At 37.8% G+C, this 23,096-nt stretch overlaps 1 protein-coding gene across 5 annotated transcripts in view; it reads left to right on the top strand.

Moving 5' to 3' along the window:
- The window catches only part of SLC12A6 (solute carrier family 12 member 6), a 93,354-nt gene that overhangs the window by 64,046 nt on the left and 6,212 nt on the right, over positions 1–23,096 (top strand). For 4 of the 5 annotated variants that reach the window (XM_082736739.1, XM_082736740.1, XM_082736741.1 and 1 more), the window contains 17 exons: positions 1,228–1,359; positions 2,675–2,821; positions 4,791–4,845; positions 6,047–6,177; positions 7,045–7,286; positions 9,295–9,509; positions 10,484–10,642; positions 10,819–10,917; positions 11,168–11,225; positions 14,209–14,383; positions 14,688–14,806; positions 16,006–16,104; positions 18,321–18,440; positions 19,221–19,325; positions 19,732–19,900; positions 21,077–21,272; positions 21,906–22,075. In XM_082736739.1, the coding sequence (XP_082592865.1) occupies positions 1,228–1,359; positions 2,675–2,821; positions 4,791–4,845; positions 6,047–6,177; positions 7,045–7,286; positions 9,295–9,509; positions 10,484–10,642; positions 10,819–10,917; positions 11,168–11,225; positions 14,209–14,383; positions 14,688–14,806; positions 16,006–16,104; positions 18,321–18,440; positions 19,221–19,325; positions 19,732–19,900; positions 21,077–21,272; positions 21,906–22,075 (2,391 nt within the window). The remainder of the gene's footprint in view (positions 1–1,227; positions 1,360–2,674; positions 2,822–4,790; positions 4,846–6,046; positions 6,178–7,044; positions 7,287–9,294; positions 9,510–10,483; positions 10,643–10,818; positions 10,918–11,167; positions 11,226–14,208; positions 14,384–14,687; positions 14,807–16,005; positions 16,105–18,320; positions 18,441–19,220; positions 19,326–19,731; positions 19,901–21,076; positions 21,273–21,905; positions 22,076–23,096) is intronic. The other variant, XR_014313309.1, reaches the window with a different exon arrangement.

Below are 23,096 nucleotides of genomic sequence, written 5' to 3'. Positions count from 1 at the left end.
AGTATAAAGTAGAGTGTTTTTCAACTCTGTGTTTGGGAAGCCCATCATTTACCTTAGAACTACTGATCAAAAATCAATGTAGGAAAGAGTTTGCTCGATTAAGAGGGCCTATATGTCTTCCTTAAGATCATAGGGACTCTGATGGGCTCTGCATTTGGGTTGTTGAGAGGTGCCTGCTTTAGTCTAGCACTGCCTTTGTGTCTAGCTTTGGACAATGATATGACTTCCAGTTCTCTTGGGGTACCTGTTTTTTAAATGATATCCTCTTTCAGCTTTGTTCAAGAAAAGATCTGAGGTGACTATTTAGTTCAGGCACAAAAATTTTTTATTGAGCGGTCTGTGCTTGGTGCAATAATTAATAGTCATAAATGTTATTAGAATGTTAGGAGCCAAGGGGTGCCAGGATGGCTCAGTTGGTTAAGCATCCAACTCTTGCCCTCAGCTCAGGTCTTGATCTCAGGGTCATGATTTCAAGCCCCACATTGGACTCCATGCTGGGTGTCGAGCCTACTTAAAAAAAAAATGTTAATAGCCTAAAGAAAGGGGCACTGTAGTTAAAAGTAGTATCATCAATGTTTTTTTCAAGGTTACAGCTATCTGTAGGGGCCAATGTGATTTTGTTTTTACTGTGAAGTTAAGTCATTAGAAAGAGTGATAAAGCTTTTCACTTAAGAATTTTGTAAAGATTTGGAGTCCCGCATCGGGGGAGTCCCGCATCGGGCTCTCTGCTCAGCAGGGAGCCTGCTTCCTCCTGTCTCTCTCTCTCTCTCTCTCTCTCTCTCTCTCTCTGCCTACTTGTGATATCTCTCTGTCAAATAAATAAATAAAATCTTAAAAAAAAAAAAAAAGAATTTTGTAAAGATTTGTATAGTCCTGGGGCGCCTGGGTGGCTCAGTTGGTTAAAGCCTCTGCCTTCGGCTCAGGTCATGATCTCTGCTCCGCTGAGAGCCTGCTTCCTCCTCTCTCTCTGCCTGCCTCTCTGCCTACTTGTGATCTCTGTCTGTCAAATAAATAAATAAAATCTTAAAAAAAAAAAGATTTGTGTAGTCCTGATTAAGTGATATTTTAATGTGGGAGGAGAATAAAGCCTTATTTATAAATTTTCTTAAAATATTTACCTGTGAAGTATTTTCTTATTTAATTTGCAACTTCTTGGTAGAGGTCCACTTTGATGCTTATTTCCAGTGTTCTTTATTACTCATTTCTTCCATGTTTCTGGCTTTATAGGAAGAAATGGATACCAGACCAAAGGTATCTTCTCTTCTCAACCGTATGGCCAATTATACTAATCTGACACAAGGAGCAAAGGAACATGAAGAGGCAGAGAACATCACTGAAGGGAAAAAGAAGCCCACCAAGGTGAGACCTACAAAAACAAGGATAAATAAAAAGAATCCACATACAAGAAAGGAAGAAATATCCAGGTCATCACTCCATGCTCAAAAACTATTGAATACTTGATACATGACAGGCACTGTTCTGAGCATTGGGGTGGTCATAGAGAGGCAGAACATATAATGTCTTATTCTCATGCAATCTAAATTCCAGTACGAGGAGATAGTTATCAAACTATGTATTATGTGTTGACGATGGTCTGAAAAAAATAAAGGCAAGGACAGATGGTAGCTACACTTGTGATGAGCAAAGCATAACATATGCAAAGACTTGTCAAATCGCTTTGTAGTACACCTGGAACTAATGTAACATCTTGTGTTAACTTGAGGAATTAACTGATTTTTTTTTTAAAGGCAAGGTAAAGATACTGAAACTGGCCAGCAAAGAGAGCCAGGGCAGAAGTTGTTACTGTTGTAGAGAGGTTGGCCAGGGAAAGCCCTTTCTGACAGGGTGATGTTTGTGCAGAGGCCTAACAATGTGAGGCAGTGAGCCCCCCAGTTGGGAGCAGAGCATTCCAGGGAGAGGGAATAGCACTTTCAGAAGAAGAGGGTTCACACCCACCTGCTGATAACATCTCTCTTTTGTCAAGTGATTGGGTTTTTCAATAATAATAATAATAAATAATAATTATTTTTAATAATAATAAGTTTCAGGATTTCTCAAAAGGAAAATATGGAACAATATTACAAGTTAGCTTTCTGGTTGTTCAGATATAAAATGACTCTCAGATTTTCATTTTACCAACTGCATTTACCAGCTACCATGAAGGACTTTTGCCAAAATCTGAAAGAAGTCCATCAAATCATTATTCAATTTTTTTTAAATAGAAAAGGAAAGCTAGAGGCACCTGGCTGACTCAGTCAGTGGAGTATGCAACTCTTGATCTCAGTGTTGTGAGTTTGAGCCCCAAGTTGGCTGTAGAGATTACTTAAAAATAAAATCTTTTTTAAAAAAAAGGAAAGAGAAACCAATAGTTTCAAAGAACAGAACATTTTAAATTTGGAAGGGTACACTTAAAAGTTTGTGGTCAAATGCCCATGTAAAAGCATATAGGGACCTGTGTAAAGTAAAAATGTATAGCTCTAGGAATATTAAAAAGTTGGTGATCATTTGTAAGATGGAGATTTTATATGTGCCTCTTTTAAGATATTGATTATACTAATTATCTCTTTTGTAAGTAATATAGTAGGGAATAAGTTTGTATATACAAACAAGAGGATAAAGCATCTTTTCTAGATGACTATCTAATTTTTTTTTTTGTCAACATCTTTCTTTTCAGACCCCTCAAATGGGTACTTTCATGGGTGTCTACCTCCCATGCCTACAAAATATTTTTGGAGTGATCTTGTTTCTACGCCTTACATGGGTCGTGGGCACAGCTGGAGTTCTTCAGGCCTTTGCAATTGTCCTTATCTGCTGCTGCTGTGTAAGTCCCCAGTTGGCTCTTAGAGATCACCTGGATCCTAGAGATCACACTTAGAGTGATCTTGCAGGAGCTCAAGATTATATGCACTTGACCTCTTTGAGAATAACACAAAGACTAGTAGGGAAAAACTCATGATCTCAACAGGAGAGATTATTTTGATATTAAAGTCTGAAGGATTCTCATTTATTTAGTGTCTACTCTTTGCTGCTTGTATGCATAGTATGATGTACTAGAAATTACAAAGGAAGACTTGTAGAGGAGGTAGAAGATAATAGTCCTTGATTCAAAGAATTCAGAATACAAACCATTTGAGTTTGATAGCACCAAAGTTAGAAAATGATGTACTACTCCAGTATAGTATTAAGGAACAACACTGATTGTTGTTTGAGGTGAGGAGTATTTCTTTTGTTTGAAGTCTCATCTGTTACCCCTTCCTCAGAAATTCAGATGTGGTTTCCAGGTCTTCTTGCCCACTGTACTGAGAACATTCTGATCTTGAATTTAAACTCCTCTTATCCACATATCCCAGCCACATCTATCCATTTTATTATAAGTTGGTTATTATTAAAAAATTATTTTTATTCAACTGTTGGCCTCTTTAATTACCATCATTATTATATCCTCATGCATTATGCTCAGCTGGGTGCTATATAAAGCGGGATGAGAAGATATAGTTTGTATCATTAATAACTCAAAATTAATAGTACCATCTTTTTTTTTTTTTTTTTTTTTTTTTTTACTCTTTCTTAGTCTTAAAACTTCAGGGCCATGTTTGGCTCCTTGATTACCTCTCACATCTATTCAGTTACCTAGGTCAATCAAGTCTCCCTCTGGAATCTCTTTATACAACTCTTCCTTTAAATTCCTGTTACTAGCACTACAGTCCTTAATTTTCACTGAACTATAATAGCCTAGTAACAAGTCACTATGCCTTCATCTGCTTCCTATCTGCAGTCCATTTTATACTCTGTTCCTACCAGGTAATGTTATCAAAATACAGTTTTTATTAGTTCAGAAGTCTTCAGTGGCTCCCCTCTTTACTAAATATTGTTCTTGTAATTATAGCTAGTCCTTAGTTTCTGATCTGTTTTCCAAGTTAACTAGGAAACCAGGGTGAGATCAGTGGCTCCTGTTCGCACCTAACCTATTGCTTAAGATACAGAAGCATTTTAGGAAAATATTCAAGATAATAGTAATGTGACAAGGGCAATGAATTGAATCACATCATCTCATTTCCATACTATTAGGAATGGCAGCCAACTCCCTTCATAAAGGTAAGAGTTAATTTTTCAAAAAGTACTCTGAGGCCCACAGGCAGGAAAATAGTAGAGGACTACAGTAACAATCTTCTCCTTTCACCCTAGGACCCAGCAATCACACTGCTGGGTATTTACCCTAAAGATACAAATGTAGTGATCCAAAGGGGTACGTGCATCCAAGGTGTATAGCATCAATGTTCACAATAGCCTAACTATGGAAAGAGCCCAGGTGTCCATTGACAGATTAATGGATAAAGGAGATGTGGTATATATATACAATGGAATATCATGCAGCCATCAAAAAACCCAAAATCTTAACATTTGCCATGACGTGGCTGGAATTAGAGGGTATTATGCTAAGCGAAATAAGTAAATCAGAGAAAGACAAGTATTATACATCTCACTGATACTAGAAATTTAAGAAACAAGATAGTGGACCATAGGGGAAGGGAAGGAAAAATGAAACAAGACGAAACCAGAGAGGGACTCCTTAAACCATAAGAGACTCTTAATCTCAGGAAACAAATTGAGGGTTGTTGGAGGGTAGGGGGTAAGAGGGATGGTGTGACTAGGCCATGGACATTGGGGAGAGTATGTGCTATGGTGAACACTGAATTGTGTAAGACTGATGAATCACAGACCTGTACCCCTGAAACAAATAATACATTACGTGTTAATTTTTTTAAAATCTCCTTTCACTTCCTTTACAGACAATGTTGACTGCTATCTCCATGAGTGCCATTGCCACTAATGGAGTGGTGCCAGGTCAGTAGGCTAAGATTGGATTTCAGGGATTGTCAATGACTGTATGTTTATGCTATAAAAACTGTATGTTTATGCTATAAAGTCAGGGGTGCAAACTTCCAAGGACTAGAATACTATTTAGTCTCTTGGTCATAGACATTCACACTTTGACTTTAGAATACATTCTTTAAAAATCTTTTATGTTGTAAAGGGGAATATAAACTGGTGCAGCCACTTCGGGAAAGAGCATGGAGGTTCCTCAAAAAGTTAAAGATAGAAATCCATACAGTCCAGTAATTGCACTGCTGGGTATTTATCTGAAGAAAAAAAAATAGTAATTCAAAAAGATAGATGCACCCCTCTTGTTTTTGTTGCGTTATTTATAATAACCTAGATATGGAAGCAACCTAAGTGCCCATCAGTAGATGAAGATGTGGAGACAGTCTCCCTCTCTCTCTCTCACCAGAATATTATTCAAACATAAAAAAGAACAAAATCTTGCCCAACACAGGTGGACCTTATTTCACTTTACGCAAGTGAAATAAGACGGAGAAAGACAAATACCATATGATTTTACTTATATGTGTAATCCAAAAAAATAAATGAACGAAAGCCAGACTCATGAATAACAAACTGGTGGTTGTCAAAGAGGAGGGGAATGGAAGAACGGGCAAAATATGTGAGAGGAAATAAGAGGTACAAACTTCCAGTCATAAAATAAGTCACAGGGATGAAAAGGATAGCATGGGGAATACATTCAGTCGTATTGTAATAACATTGTGTGGTGTGCGTAACGTACAGAATCATCAGATCACTGTGTTGTACACTTGAAACGAATAGACCATTTATGTCAACTATACTTGAATGAAAAGAAAAAGGAAAAATCTCTGTTCTAAGCTAGAGTCCTTAATTCGTGTAGCCTTCCTAGCTTTTCTTAGTTAGATTATATTTTATTGGGCTGTCTCCTGATTGTTGTAAATAATCTCTGATGCTTACCTAAGCAATACTGACAAATGGTGCTACTTCATGTGGAGCATTAGATGTGCAGCATATTTTACCATAAAGGTTTTATTTTTAACTTCCCACTAGCAAATCTGCTTTTTATTACAGAGTTTAAAAAAAAAACAACTTGAAACATTTATCCTTCTTATTTAGGACCTGTTTGCATTCTTCCTACTGATATACTTTCTTTATCCTGCTTACATTCTGTTTTGTCTTTTAGCTGGGGGCTCCTACTTTATGATTTCCCGGGCACTGGGCCCAGAGTTTGGTGGGGCTGTTGGCCTCTGCTTTTATCTTGGTACCACATTTGCAGCTGCCATGTATATCCTTGGTGCCATTGAAATTTTTCTGGTGAGTAATGACTTAATTGTGGTCTGCAGTATAGAAAAGATAGAGATTTGGATTTATTTTGTTGTTTGGTAGCAAAACATCTGAGAGATCCACTTACAGAATCAATCAAGTGATTGACTGTTGACCTGTTACTGACTTCCTCTTGTGAACATAAGTCAGAAAGGCTGAGAGTATCCTTTGCCTGCCTACTGCTTCCCTTCCACCCATTTACCAACACCCTGCCATTTCATCCATCAAGTTAAAGTCATGAGGCAAGATTTGCACTAATAGGGAAAAAGTAAAAGTTTTTTATCTTTTTTGATATCTTCATCCCTATTAAATAAAATGTTTTTCATTTCTTTATTTACTGGAATTCTTTTTTTACTATTTAAAATAATCATAGGTAAGTAGGAATAGTGAGGTAGGACTCAAGATAATCATAATTATTTTATATAACCCTTTGAATAGATTACTAGAGCTTTCTTTGCTGTTTCCATTTGGAAATGTAGGTGTTCAGAATAGCATGTAGACTTAAAAAAAAAGATAAATGAGGGACACCTGGGTGGCTCAGTGGGTTAAATCTCTGCCTTTGGCTCAGGTCATGGTCCCAGGTTCCTGGGATTGAGCCCCAAATCGGGCTCTCTGCTCAGTGGGGAGCCTGCTTCTCCCTCTCTCTCTGCCTACTTGTGATCTCTTGTCTGTCAAATAAATAAATAAAATCTTTAAAAAAGAAAAAGATAAATGATACCCAGTTTCCGAAGGAATTAGGTTAAGTCTCCAGTCATTTTCTGTCTTAGCTTTGCTTTCCTGTGTGAAAACAAAACTACAACAGCGCTTTTACTTGATGACTTTGAAATGACCTCATTTTCTACTTCTTTTGCTTAACAGGTATACATTGTTCCCCGAGCGGCCATCTTTCGTAGTGATGATGCACTCAAGGAATCAGCAGCCATGCTCAATAACATGCGTGTCTATGGCACAGCCTTCTTGGTCCTCATGGTGTTGGTGGTGTTCATTGGTGTACGCTATGTGAACAAATTTGCCTCACTTTTCCTGGCCTGTGTCATTGTGTCCATCTTGGCCATCTATGCTGGAGCTATCAAGTCGTCTTTTGCCCCTCCACACTTCCCGTACGTGTCTGTCTCTCTGGCCAGCCATTGTTTACTGGGTAGTCATTGACAATATTTAGTGATGGGATCACTTCTAGTACAATTTCAGTCTCCTGGAGATTTTGCTCTTGGGTGAGCTCAGTTAGTGTCTAGGCAGGAAGCCTCCCAGCAAACTTCTCATGTTGATCCTCTTCCTGATGTCCTAAGCATAGAACTGGCAACTCTGAAAATCATTTGGGTATAGATATGATATAGATACTAGGTTTTTCTCAAAACCTCCTTATAATGATTGTGTATATTTGGACAACTATACATGAAGAGCTTTATGATAGTATAGTTATTACCAGCAAGCTTTGTAAAGTATTTAAATGTTGGACTGCTGTTAGCAATATCAAAACAATCAAAGAAACCTAAACTCCTACCTTAATATTTGCAGTGAATTAAACTTTTTAGCCTGCTGTGAATACCATAGCAGACTTTCTAGTCATAAAATAAAGAGAAATAAATGTCACGTTGTTTGCATATGTATCCCTATATAAAGATAATATGATACGATATACATAGTGCATAAGTAGTGCAGGTACATTAAAGTGTATTTTTTGAAGTATTGTAATGGATTTGTACAGCTAGGTAACTCTCCAGTCACCTCTTCTCTATTTGACTAGTGGCATAGAGATTGGTTAGCGCTGAATTGTGCTTGTAATCTTGTTACAGAGATTGTCTTTGAAAAGTCATCTGGATTATCTAGGTATCGGACTCCTTGCTCTTGTGTTGATTTAACCTGATTACAGAAAAATAGGGGGTTTTTTTGAGATGAAAAACATCTTTAGAGATTAAATGATTTGCCCAAAGTTAATTCATGGCAGAGAAAGAACATGAACCCTTTGATTTCCTAACTCCTGGTCCAGTATTTCTTCTACTGTACTAAATGATGTCAGTGATAGATTCCATCTTCAGTTTTTAGTCTGCTCATGTAGGGACTGCAAATTAGCTAGAAGTTTTGAAAGCTATATTCCGGATATCTTAACTTGAGAAATTCCATTTTGCCTCAAGTTCTTCTTTGATGCTTCTCCTTTTTGGTGGGAAAAATGTCATGATGGGTATTTTCTTTAACATATTGACCAGGAGAAGACCAAATTCTATAGAGGAATGCATGAAACAAGCCTGGGAAATGTTGAGTTGTTGAAGCTGAGTAATGAGTATATGGTTCATTATGTATGTATGCTCTCATTTTTGCAGATTTAAAAAGTCGCTTTGTTCCTCTTGAGAGTTACTCTAACTGTGGGAGTAGTATTCTTTTGTTCATATTTATAGCCCTGGGTAAAAGGAAAAAATAAAATCAGCAGTTATTATTTGTAATGTCCTTAAATACCCTCACTCCCACTGGGTCTAGGCTTATGTTCAAAAATAGTTTTCTCTTAGGCCATAGTAGGATGTGCTTTTTATTCCAGCCAAGCTGTCTTTCTTGTAACAGTAGCCAGAAGGTTTGACCTTTAGTGTAACATTTTCAAATGGGTCATTATGAACATAGGTTTTTCTAGGCCAAAAAAAAAAAAATGAAGGGAGGGTTTTTTTTAATTTGTTTTTCTTTTTTTTTTTTTTTAAGTACAAAAGGACTCTGGGATTCTTTTAGACCTGACAATTGGTTAATAACCTAGAAAATTTGGAAGATGAGTGAGCATAGTGTCTTTAGACAGTTCTTCTGTTTGAACTCTTATCACTACTGGTACCGGTATGACTCAGGCAGACTGTTTTATTACCCTAAACTTCAGTTTCTCCATCCACAACATAGAAATACTAATGCATATTTTGTGAGATGGCTGTCAGGATTAAATTGCAAAAAGTGTAAATGAATCTTCATCTACAAAGCAAGTCAATAAATATTAGGTCCTTTCACATCCTCTTAGAGATGAGGGTTTTTTTTTTTTTTTTTTTCATTACTAACCTATTTCTAACCTACCTTCTTTTGTTTTATTTTATTTTATATTTTTACCCTTACTTCCTCTTTCTCTGTGTTTGTTTTCACTAGGGTCTGTATGCTGGGTAACCGCACCCTTTCATCAAGACACATTGATATTTGCTCTAAGACCAAGGAAATTAACAACATGACAGTACCGTCAAAGTTATGGGGCTTCTTCTGTAACTCAAGTCAGTTTTTCAATGCCACCTGTGACGAATACTTTATTCACAATAATGTCACTTCGATCCAGGGCATTCCTGGATTGGCTAGTGGTGTCATTACAGGTAAGTCAGGAGGTTTTGAACAAGTTTTTAATTTGCTCAGGAAAGCAGGCTTTTCCATCATAGACTCTAATCTTGTCCATGACTCACTGCCACACCATCGCTTCCCTCCTCAAGCTCAGCACATCACTCTTAACTCAACATCTTTCTGCTTTTCTTTTAGTGAACTTACCCTTTTTCAGACTCCCTTGTGGTGCTTTTTGCTAAAATATCCCTCTTTTGGGGGAACCTGGGTGGCTCAGTTGGTTGAGCATTGGCCTTCAGTTCAGCTCATGATCCCAGGGTCCTGGGATTGAGTCCCTTGTTGGGTACCCTGCTCAGCAGGGAGTCTGCTTCTCCTCCCTCTGCTGCTCTCTCTGCTTGTTCTTTCTCTCTCTCTCTCTCAAACAAATAAATAAAATATTTTAAAAAAATAAAATAAAATTTCCCTCCTTTTGAGAACAGAGCTAAGCAAGTTCTGTTACTGTAAAATGGCCAGTGTTCTTCCCACAGTGACAACCAGATGGAGCTTTCAGTGTCACCGCAGCCACATGTGCTGTTTTCCTCACTCAACCCAATTTCTGAAACTCTTGCCTTAAGTTACTTTTGTCTTAAATGTTTGGTCCACAAATATCTTTGCATGTAAGCAACTTTACACTAAGGTGTTAAAAATAGCATTGAATACTAATTAAAAAAAAATGAGCTGCTGAGCATTCATCTTTAGTCCACTTAACTTCTACTAATTTGCATTTGTGTATTTAATTGCATTTGTATGTAACAAAGCACTTTGTCAAATTACATTTGAATCAGATGAGAAAGAACAGTAGGTTTTTATTTATATGTTCTTTATTATATGATATATATGTGCTCATGTAGAAGCAAACATACCTTTAAAAACTATGTACATGAGGATTTAGAATATTGTTTAGGTAGAAAATTACCTAATTATCTTCTTTCCATACTTCTGTTGCTTATATACGTTTTTCTTACCACTGCAGAGAATCTTTGGAGTAATTACCTACCGAAGGGAGAGATAATTGAAAAGCCCTCAGCCAAATCTTCTGATGTCTTAGGCATTTTAAACCATGAATATGTCCTTGTTGACATCACCACATCTTTTACTCTTCTGGTGGGGATCTTCTTTCCCTCTGTCACAGGTAAGCAGAAGAGCTGTTTTCTATTTTAGAAGTTAGGAGACCCAGGGAGTGATTTTTCTCAGGAGACAGAATTATATTCTCCAGCTTCTTATTTGCTTCCAGGCTTTGGGATCAGCATGAATATCAAAGTGTCCAGGAACTAAGAAGTTAACTTGTTCTTTTTTCCTCCTCTAAAGGTATCATGGCTGGATCAAACAGATCTGGAGATCTGAAGGATGCTCAAAAGTCTATTCCCATTGGCACTATCCTCGCCATCCTGACCACCTCCTTTGTCTGTATCCTTTTCATGGATCTAGGCTGAGTTTTAGTCATAGGCACATCTGTGGAATGAGGCTGATCAATACTTTCATCTTACCAGCTCGCTTCTCACTGGATAATCTACCCACCTCAGCTCTAAAATTCAAGGAAGAATTGACAACATTAGTGAATTTAGTACCTCATTTTACTGATAGAAGAAATATCCTGAGTGTTTACTTTTTATCTCAGAGCATTGGAGGTCACCTTCCTTGACTCTCAGTATGGTAGATTTAAGCAATGTTGTCCTTTTTGGTGCCTGTATTGAAGGTGTTGTTCTTAGAGACAAGTAAGTAGTTGATCTCTTTGTAACATTTATGTGTCTGTCTTCCATTTTATCTGATCATTCCACTTTGCCCCACGACAATCATAAACTTGGAACCCAGCCTGAGGTATAGATCATGATTAACAATTAGGAAATATATGTATATAGTTCCCATAATGTTAGTAAATAATAAGTACCAGCTATATTGTTATAAATATATGAGATGCAATGAATATAGCATTTCAATAAAGTAGTGAATTTGTCTGCATCACAAGGGCTTCCCTGCACATGAAGAGCTGTTGGAAAACTGAAACCAAAAGTGAAGGAGAGCAAGTTAAAACAAAACAAAAACTTCTAAGTGTCTCTAGCATCTCCTCTATGAGACATAAAAGTATGTATCTGTTTAGCATTCTAAATACAGTCTTGAAAATTTCTTCATTCCATTCATGAAGGTTGATGGGTGTTTTTCCTTTCCTCTCACCTATGAGCAAAAACTATGTTTTTGTAAGAGATCCCTAGAAAAATCTTTCCCCTAACCCTGCTACAGCTCTTCCCCTTTTCCCTATCTGGGGGAGTTAACTAGCCTCCCAATTCACCTTCTTAAAACAGAAACATGGGTGCCATCCTAGACTTTTTCCACCGGTTCCCTCATCCAGTTAGTTTCTAAGTCCTGTGAAGTCCACCTTTCGTCTCAGTAGATCTCTTCCACTATTCTTTACCTCTGTCCCCTTTCCCAGGCCTCTGGGATCTTCTGTCTAGATTACTGTAGTTATCTCCCTTTAAATATTACCATCTTCAATCCTTCTTTCCTGTTGCCACTAGATTTTTCTACAACACAAAATTAGATTGTACAAACCTTCCTGCTTTACAGCCTGCCAAAAGCCCCTTGAAACCCATCATTTCGATCTGGCCCTGTGTACCATTTTCTGATGTCCTCTCCCAGCATTCCCTTGTAAACTCCCTGGGCTCCAGCCATAACCTGATGCTAAATACTCAGCCACACATTTGTTTGTGCAGTTTCCTTTGCTTAGAACAGTTAATTTCCTCCTAGTAGACACATCGATCCTCTAAAATTAGACTGAGTGTTTTCTGTCCTGTGAAGCTTTCTCACACTCACCCAGCAGAGATAACCATATACCCCTTCTTATTCAGCCACTACAGTATTGCACATACCATATACACTGTAGCTTTTCATATCACTCTTTTCGACTCAATTGAGTTCTTTTAGGACAGAAATCCCAGTAGATGCTGTATATGCATATTGTTGACAAAAAAGAATAAGTAGCACAGTTTACTATTACTGTACTATTGTCACTGAAAATATATGGGTATATGAGCTTTGGTAAATTACTCCATAATATAAAAAGTACTGAAAATGTAAGCTGGTATTCCTTTGAAAAACTGTTGGTCATTATCGGGGCACCTGCATGGCTCCGTTGGTTAAGCCACTGCCTTCAGCTCAGGTCATGATCCCAGGGTCATGGCATTGAGCCCCACATGGGGCTCCCTGCTTAGCAAGAAGCTGTTTCTCCCTCTATCACTCCTCTGCTTGTGTTCCCTTTCTCGCTGTGTCTCTCTGTTAAATAAATAAATAAATAAAATCTTAAAAAAAAAAAAATAAAAAAGGAAAGAAAAACTGTTGGTCGTTATCTTCTGATATTGAATGTACACATACCTTATGACCGAGGAGAAATGCATGCACACATGCATTAAGAATCATGGATAAGAATTCTCGCAGCACTATTATCATTAATAGTCAAAATCTAGAAATAGTTAAAATGTTCATTAATAGTAGAATGAATAAATTATGTATTCATAATGGAAATGGAGTGGAAAACCATAGAGCAATGAAAAATAAATTATCCACAGCTATACACAAAGTAAATAGGATGAATTTCACAATGTTGAGTGAAAGAAACAAAAGACGAATACCTTATTTCATTTATTGAAAATTAAAAGGACAGTGGTGGAGGGGACAAAAGGGCTAGTGTTGGCCCGTAGGCATAAGAGCAAATTTGGGTGCTGGCAGTGTTCTGTTCCTTGACTAGATAGTAGCTGCATGGATGTTTGTGAAAATTCATTGAAGTGTACATTTTTTTGTACATTACTTTTTGTGTGTCATACTTAATAAAAGATGGTTAAAACCATAAATAATTAAACAATGACATCACATGAACCCATCAAATTAGGACTGACTTTTAGAATTTTAATACTCAAGGCTGGTATGAAATAGGTATGTACTGTAAAACTTAAACCAGTGGCAATAAAATGTATTATAACCTTTCTGGAATTTAATAATAAAATGTATTATAACCTTTCTGGAAATGTATTATAACCTTTCTGGAAATTTATAACCATTTTGGTAGTGATTTTGAAATATTTTAGATATTGATCTCTTTTACTGCAGTTATTCCCTCTTAGGAATCTGCCATAAGGGAACAAATCTGGGATGTGTGAATGTAGATATGTGCATAAAGATGTTAGTTACAGTATTTTCCATAGTGTAAAATCAACACTAGAGAAATGGATTATGTAAATTATGATGCAATATTGTTAAAACCACTAAAATTTTTGTTCCTGAAAAGTTTTTCATGACATAGGAAAATGTAAGTTAAAAATATGGAATTACAGGTGTACTGTGATCTCATCTGTATTTTTAAAAACCGTAAACAGATTCAAATGTGAAAGTGTACTAAATATTACCAGTTATGTTGTGATTATGGATTTCTTCCTGGTTTTTATATTTTTTGTATTTTTCTAATTTTTGTTGCAAAGAGCACAGATATTTTGATATTTTGTGGGGGAAGCTATAATTGAAGTTTAGCTTTATTTTCTGGGCCTACAGGTTATTTTTTCTTAATATAAATCAAATCTGCCTACCTTTACATTTCTTAATACTTATGTCTGTCTCAATTTTAATTCTCTAAAAAATTATAAACAGAAAAAATTAGGTGAATGTCTCTCTAGTCTTCCAGTATAATTTTCCATACCCTCATTTCTTACGCAGGTTTGGGGATGCTGTGAAAGGTAATCTGGTGGTGGGTACCTTATCTTGGCCTTCCCCATGGGTGATTGTTATTGGCTCCTTCTTCTCCACGTGTGGGGCTGGACTTCAGAGTCTCACAGGTGCACCAAGGCTGCTACAGGCAATAGCCAAGGATAACATCATACCCTTTCTGAGGGTGAGTATCCCTTTCCCATACCCTATTTCCTTTTTGTCAGATTTTATGAGAAACTGTGTGGGTCTTCATAGGCTTAGGAATTACTAGATCATACAATGTGAAGACATGGGTTTTTAGTACAAAACCTTCTAAGTCGCTATGGGGGATGAGTTTATATGTGAGTAGGATAAAGTTATTTAAAAGATGCCACAGTTGTTAACACTATTATCCATCATATATCTGAAACTGTAGCATAGAGGAATCAGGGAACATTGACTCAGACATACCCCACCACCTGTGTCTGATATTTCCCTTCTCTGTACAGGTTTTTGGTCACAGCAAAGCCAACGGGGAACCTACCTGGGCTTTACTTCTAACTGCTGCTATTGCAGAGCTGGGGATTCTTATCGCCTCCCTGGATCTTGTGGCCCCAATTCTTTCTATGTAAGAGCCAGTTCTTCTCTTCTTTTTTTCTTGCTTATATGATGTGTAGTACGTGTTGATTTCCATCAGGCATGCAACAGTAGTGATAAAAGAGTGAGCCAAGTACAGATGTAACTTCACCTAAATAATATATATTCCTAAGAACTTCAAGGCTAACTTTTATAAATCATCATGGTTTCTTCCTACCTGTATAACTTCAAAAGTTCTTTGCCTTCATTTCTTATTCATTATCAGCTGGTTGTAGCTTTTACTGCTGCTGTTAGCTTTAATCCTTCAGCTGCGACTTAGTAATGACTTAATACCTGCCTGGCACTGGGCAGCATGCTAGGAATACAAAGATGAATGACAGAACCTTAAGAACTGATGAGAGAGAGAGACCAGTAATCCTGTGTAGTGGGATGAGAACTATGGTAAAGGTGAACACTGCTATAAGAGCTCAAAAATGACTGAGATTCAAGAAAGGTTTTCTAGGAAAGGAGACACTTGCATCTTGAAAGAGGACTGGTTATTTACTAAGCAAAGAAAGAGTGAGATGTTCCAGACGCGGAATGTGTGTAAAGGAATTGGGAATGAAACCGCGTAGCACATCTGAGAATTCAAAGTAGTTTGGCTTGGATAGAATGGAGTGTGACTGTTGAGAGTAGCTGAGCAGAGAAGCAGGTAGAGCCAGGTCATAAAAGACCTGGAACTTTTACCTGGAGGTTGTGAGTGATCCTTTGAGATCATGTTTATGTTTTAGAATGATCAGTTTGGTATAAAAGACAAGTGAGAAGGAGGCTGAAATTGGGCTGAGAATGCTACCCGTAAACTTATTTAATCCAGCAGGGAAGAAATGAGATCCTGAACTAAGGTGATAGCAGTAGAGATGGAAGGGAGGAGAAAGGTTTTAAAATGTGTAAATAGGTAGAATCCATAGGACTTGATAAGTTAATTTGGAACAAAGATAAGTAACAAAGAGGAAACTTGGATTATCCCAAAAACAACTGGGTATAGAGTGGATGTGTCTTTTACTGTGAGAGAATGCAGAAAAATGAGCAAATCATGGGGAGAAGTTAAATTTCTCTACATCCTAGTCTTAATCAAAGGCTATAGTGAGCTAGAACAGAAGCTTAAACACAACAAAGGTCTCTATTTACAATAACCCTTGGAGAATCATTTTACAAGAATAATCATGCCTTTTACTATTTTCATTCTGCCAGGTTTTTCCTGATGTGTTACCTCTTTGTGAATTTGGCATGTGCATTACAAACATTACTTCGAACACCTAACTGGAGACCCCGGTTCCGCTACTACCACTGGTAAGTCTGTTCTTTTTCTTTTTCTTCCCCACATTTGGAGAGAACCTGTCATGAACTAGAAAAGTAGGAGATTCTGGGTTGGTTAATAAAATTTTTCTTGGCCAGCCATCCTGTCCTGCCTGTTTCAGCTTCAGTGATCACCTGAATTTCTACCAAATTACCATGTGTTTTCGTAGTTCACTTTATAATTTATAACACCTACTTGAGAATAAAAACAGAAACTATGAAATATGTATTTCCAGTCTGCTGTATTTTTCAGCTTAAACCAGCCTACCCTTTGCATTATTTGTTTTCCCATTTCCTTCTTAGCTAAGGGCTGGGCTTCACCCCTTTTCTGTCTTCATTCTCATTTTCTCATCAGTTTTCATTCCCGAACTCTCTTCCTTACGAGGTTCATTTAGCAGGTAAGAGTATGAGCTGTGGAGTTAGATGACCTTAGCTCAGTGTCAACTCTACTATTCCCTAGATTTGTAGCTTTTAACACAACACATAACTATATCATATTTAATTTTACCATCCTGCTACATAGTAAAGCTCACAGTGAAACGTTGCTATAGCTGCTGCCTTCACATCTCCACCACTAAGGGAGTCATCACGCTTTTAGCTGCCATCCCATCTCCTCCTCATTTCCTTCCTGTCATAGCTAAAGGTTCTTAATATGTCCTGTGTGCACCTGTTGCTACATTCCTCTGTGCTGCCTTCCTCCTTGACCCTTTCCTGACTTCACTCACCAGTGGTAGGCACTAGTGTGACCTTTATGTGGCAAAAATTTAAATCCTTACTGTATTATCACCTCTAATCCTCTTTCTAGCTTTAACCTTAATTAAATGTTCACTATGAACTTTGTTGTGTTACTGTTTTGCTTTGTTAGCTTTTCCCTTTATCCTTCTCCTATGTTTTTATTAGAGATAATTTTCTCCATATTAACAACTCTCCTGTTCACTCTTTCATTCATCGTAGAGCTAAGAGGTTCCTTCTGTACACAGAAGAACTTCAGTAAGCATGGTTATGTACTTAATCTATTTGATCAAAACAGGCATTTCATCATTCTCTTGCCAAGTTTTTCTCTCCTTTTTTTTAGAGGGAGACAGAGAGAGAGAGCCACCACATGTGGGGGGGGGCAAAGGGAAAGAGAGACTTTTTATTTATTGATTTGACAGAGCAAGAGAGCACAAGCAGGGCGATTGGGAGAGGGAGAGGGAGAAACAGGCTTCCTAGTGAGCAGGGAACCTGATGTGGGGCTTAGTCCCAGGACCCTGAGATCAGGACCTGAGCTAAAGGCAGACACTTAACCGATTGAGCCACCTGGGCACTCCGAGAAAGAGAATCTTAAGCAAACTCCACACTCAGTGCTGAGCCCAATGCATAGCTCGATCCCAGGACCCTGAGTGCATGACTTGAGCCAAAATCAAGAGTTGGACACTTAACCCACAACCTACTTGGGCACCCCTCTGCCAAGTTTCTCTTAATGTAAAGTAAGAAAACTAATGGCAGATTTCCTTTAGTGGGTTCTGCATGATGCTAAGGTATGTTCATAAGGTTTTAAGCAATATTTACATGAGATATTTCTTTTTAAAAGACCATGTTCAGGGGTGCCTGGGTGGCTCAGTGGGTTAAAGCCTCTGCCTTCGTGGATCAGGTCATGATCCCAGGGTCCTACTCTTTGCATAGCAGGGAGCCTGCTTCCCTTTCTCTCTCTCTGCCTGCCTCTCTGCCTACTTGTGATCTCTGTCTGTCAAACAAATGAATAAATACTTAAAAAAAAAAAAAAAGATCATGTTAATAACTCTGTGTGCCCCATTCTTGCTTTGCCAAGTAGGTATTTATTATCCTCACACCTACAGATAACTTTCATTACAACCTGTTCATTTATATGTTTTTCCAGCAGTGGGAAACATCAGCACAAAGGATGGTTCGGGCCTCAGTGCAGATTTGCTGACTATTGCAGTCCATGATACGATAACTATAAAAATTGAGAAAAATCATTTTGAAACTTTTATAGCAATTTGACATTCTCACAGCATCCAGGCATATAGTAATTTTTCTAATAATTCATTTTTATTGCATTTTATAAAAGTTCAGTCTGCAGTATATTGGAATTAAAAAGATAATAATAACAATCCTTCACCAGTTTGAGAAGCACCTCTAGCACAGGCTTCTTTTTAGCTGCTTAGAAAAACATTTTCTTGTTTGCATTTTGGTTTTTAATTTTCTAGGGCCCTCTCTTTCATGGGAATGAGTATCTGTCTGGCTCTGATGTTCATTTCTTCCTGGTATTACGCCATTGTAGCTATGGTAATAGCTGGTATGATCTACAAGTACATCGAGTACCAAGGGTGAGTCTGTGGATTTGACCTTAATTACTGCTACAGGTATCAAAATGGACTAGTTTGGTAGAGCCAGCTCAATGAAAATTGCATTAAGGATCCAGACAGCTTCATTTAACTGCAACTAAACTCTATAACCCCAAATTCTTTTAGCCATCTTACAGACACAAACTACAGAATCAATAAGGAGAACCCATTGAGAAAGTATGAACAGATCAATTTAAAAAGTTGCTAGAAGGACATGTCAAAATAATGATATTAAAGTCTAACACAAATATAAGTATTTATGCTTCCCTCTTCAGTTAAGGTATAATCTCTGAAATGAAAAAGAAATTAATACTGAGAAACTTCATAACTACAAGACTACAGAAAAAACTTACGAAAATTAGGAATAAATAACACTGGTTCAGAAGATTACATTGAATTTTGCTTTCTCCCTATTATTTTCAAAATTAAATTAAACTTTGTGTCTGTTGTAATTTCCTTCTCCAAATTGCTATTTTACATCATTGCTTTTGAACAGTTACATAGAAGAATGAGCAAGTGATCCTTCCAGCCTTTGTTTTGAATTGTTTATTGTACAGTGTGGTCCACTGCTGAAGGGCAATTATGGGTCTGCTGTTCGTGGGTTCATTATGTTAAGAGCATTATATTAATAATTAATATGAGTTTTAATTTTCAACTGCATGCATATGTTAGTTTTAGAAAGAGGAAAAAAAAAACCTTGTTTTGAAATTATACTTGCTATAGTTGATACTTGTCTCTGCTTTTTTCTCTTTTTTCTCCCAGAGCGGAGAAAGAGTGGGGTGATGGAATCCGTGGGCTGTCCCTCAGTGCAGCCCGGTTTGCTTTGCTCCGGCTGGAAGAAGGACCACCACACACTAAAAACTGGAGGTAAAGAGATCAATAGAGCTTAGTGGTATGGTGTTTGGCACATGGTTAACACACACAACTGTGTGCTTCAGTGATTATAGGATAAGGAATTCAGGTGGCTCAAAGAATTGGTGTGAAGAACCTGTTTTGAATGATTCCAAATCCTTCATACTTTATTTTCTTTGCTTCATGGGATATCTGATCTAGACTTCTGCCATTTTTTTGTTCCTTGCAGAATGATCAATCTGTGGTAATACTGGGAGGATTCAAATAAACTACAGCCTCATCCTAATGTTTCCTCTAATCTCTTCCTTCTTCCCATTTACGTTTTATTTAGATCTCCTGAATTAAAGGGTAGAATTTATCATTCTGTTCCCCAAACTCAAAGTGTTTTTTCCCTCCCACTCTCCCACCAACCTCTTTACAGGCCTCAATTACTTGTATTACTGAAATTAGATGAAGACTTACATGTCAAGCATCCTCGCCTCCTCACCTTTGCCTCACAACTTAAAGCAGGAAAGGGTCTAACTATTGTGGGCTCTGTCATTGTGGGGAACTTCCTGGAGAACTATGGGGAAGCTTTAGCTGCTGAGCAGGTAAGAGTCAAGACGTATTGACTTAGTGGAATTTAGCTTATGATTTTGTGATGTTAAGTTGTCAGACATTATATTTCTAAGTTAATTGCTTTCCTGCATGTTCTGGGAGGTTTCCTTGTTAGTGCTAACTTTTGAACAATCATCGTCTCCCAAATAATAAGATGAACCAGAAGATAATAATTTATGTTTTCCATTTAACAAGCGTTACTAAACTTTCAAGATTGTCAAGGCTAAGCACTGTTTCCAAATAGACTCTAAACGTTGACTCAGGCCTCAGAGAAGTCATGTAAATAAAACTATCCTTTGAACTGTGGAGATGGTTCTGCTCATTCTGATGATAAGGGGCCATGAACAACTTTCCTTTCTCCTTACCAGCCTACACTGGTATGTAGTCATGACCAAGGTTGCTTTACTTTTGATTAACTTTCCAAGTGTAAGTTCTCCCTAAAGAAGAAAGCGGTTTTGACTCTAATACTTACTTTAATGATAAAACCAACCCTGCTGTTCAGAGAAACGTACAATTACTTTTCAAAAATTTTACTGGATTTCATTTTGGAATACTTTGAAACCCTGAAAACTAGAAATACTTGAAGAAACATTAGTCTGGAATGATGGTAAAAATAAATAAAAAGCACAGGGTTGGAAATCAATAAACCTTGCTTATTACCCGTGCTACACCACTGACTTAATCTCTGCCTTCAGGAAAATCCTGTCTTACTTCTATGCCATTATTCCCTTCGTCTTTCCACTAAGAGAGTAGAGTAAGAATAAATGAAATATTATCTCAAACTGGTTTGAATAAATAATAGTAAAGCAAAGACAATGGTCATCAGTAATCACCATTAAAATATCAAAACAGATGGAAATAGGAGAAATGAAAAAACATACCTGAGAAAATTCTTAAGCGAAACTGAATCATCATATTGAGTTTCTAATAGTATGAGTCGGGGCATCAGGGTGATTGAGGAAGGAAGCAGATCATGTTCACACTCCGCCTGGTCAGTTAAGACAGAGTATTGAATATTTGTTTTATGAAGATCCCTGTTCTTGATTTGTTTGGTATGTTACAGAGGAAAAGGCAGAAAAACTCTATGTAGTCAACCAGCACTATATGTAGTAAGCACTTAGAGAGTGAAACAGGGTGAAGCAATTCAGCATTGAGGTTCTCTTTTTCAGACTATAAAGCATCTAATGGAGGCAGAGAAGGTGAAAGGGTTCTGCCAGCTGGTGGTGGCCGCCAAGCTGAGGGAGGGCATTTCCCACCTCATCCAGTCATGTGGCCTTGGAGGCATGAAGCACAACACGGTGGTGATGGGATGGCCTAATGGTTGGCGCCAGAGTGAAGATGCCCGAGCATGGAAGACTTTTATTGGTACAGAACACTTTTCATTTTATCCAAAGGGCCCAAATAAGGGGATACAGTCAAACCTCTGTTGCCTTAGTCCCACCCCATAGCCTCCAAAGTAGAGACTGGGCCATTGCTGAAGCATAGTCCTAGAAGGGCACCTAAGTAACTACTAACAATGATAATCTTATTCTCCTCACCCCCTCCAGCTTTATATTATGTTCATGAATTGTTTATCTCTGTCAAGTATCATGCTAGGAATTTTCTCTGAAATTTCCCAGTTTTCATTTATGATCTGCCACATGGACATTCTCACAGGAATTGGAAGGATTGTCTTTCATCAAAATCTCCAGAATTCACATAACCCCCCAACCTTAGAAATGCAGTGATCGGAATTTAATAATGTAAATCATGGTTCTGAATCTAATTCTGTTACTTATTCAGATTTTTCTTAATGATTGTTGTTATCCGATGAGGTATAACCCACTATGTAAACAGAACACTTTGCTTAAAGAAATGTAAAAAACAAAAAACCACAAAACAAAACAAAAAAAACCACAACCAACCCCAAAACCATTATCCTTGCTTTCCTGACATGGTAGGAAGCAAGGCAAGTGTGAGGAGTCTTCTCTGTTTGTCCTGATTCTGTTTTCTCCCTAGGCACAGTTCGAGTGACAACTGCTGCCCATCTGGCCCTGCTGGTGGCTAAAAACATCTCCTTCTTTCCCAGCAATGTGGAGCAGTTTTCTGAGGGCAACATTGATGTGTGGTGGATTGTGCATGATGGGGGCATGCTCATGTTATTACCTTTCCTACTCAAACAGCACAAGGTACATTAGATACCTTTGGGGAAAAAAGTCTTTCTCCCTTAATATCTGTCCTGGTTCATTAGGCTGGCCCTTTCCCTCTGATTACAGTGTTGGGGCTTAGGATCAGAGGAGCTGGGGATTTTTCTTAGCATTCCCATGATCCTAGTTCCAACTGTATGAGAAGTCGTCTTTTTTCTATTTGATACCTATCTCCAAGTGAAATTCAGCAAATTAATAAAGTTCCATATGAACTCTTGGAGAAACATTGACAAGTGAAACACATCCATTTAAAAGAAAAATAGACCAAAGTCTCTCAAATACTGGAAACCTCTGTTTGGATGTTTTTGTATCTTATACATATGCATGCTCATCCTTTGGTAAGACTAGTTAAGCTGAACTTTAAAATTTAACTTTAAAAGTTAAAATAGTCAAGCAAAGAGAGTCAATTATCATATGGTTTCACTTATTTGTGGAGCATAACAAATAGCATGGAGGACATGGGGAGATAGAGAGGAGAAGGGAGTTGGGGGAAATTGGAAGGGGAGGTGAACCATGAGACACTATGGACTCTGAAAAACAATCTGAGGGTTTTGAAGGGGTGGGGGTGGGAGGTCGGGGTACCAGGTGGTGGGTATTAGAGAGGGCACGGATTGCATGGAGCATTGGGTGTGGTGCAAAAATAATGAATACTGTTATGCTGAAAATGAATAAAAAATAAATTAAAAAAAAGTTAAAATAGTAACTTTTAGAGTCTGCATGGGGCCATCAATATGCTATCCAAATACAACACCCTCCTAATGTATTCTGTGTCCCCTTTTGCTGGTTTTCTTCTTGTTAGGAAATTAAGAACTTCTTAAAGTTGTTTTTGTTTTGTTTTGTTTTGTTTTGTTTTGTTTTGTTTGACAGAGAGAGACCACAAGTAGGCAGAGAGGCAGGCAGAGAGAGAGGAGGAAGCAGGCTCCCCGCAGAGCAGAGAGCCCGATGTGGGGCTCAATCCCAGGACCCTGAGATCATGACCCAAGCCGAAGGCAGAGGCTTTAAC

This window comes from Mustela nivalis (assembly GCF_964662115.1).
Source record: "Mustela nivalis genome assembly, chromosome: 6".
NCBI lineage: Eukaryota > Metazoa > Chordata > Mammalia > Carnivora > Mustelidae > Mustela > Mustela nivalis.
This window is presented reverse-complemented; position numbering and strand designations above follow the sequence as displayed.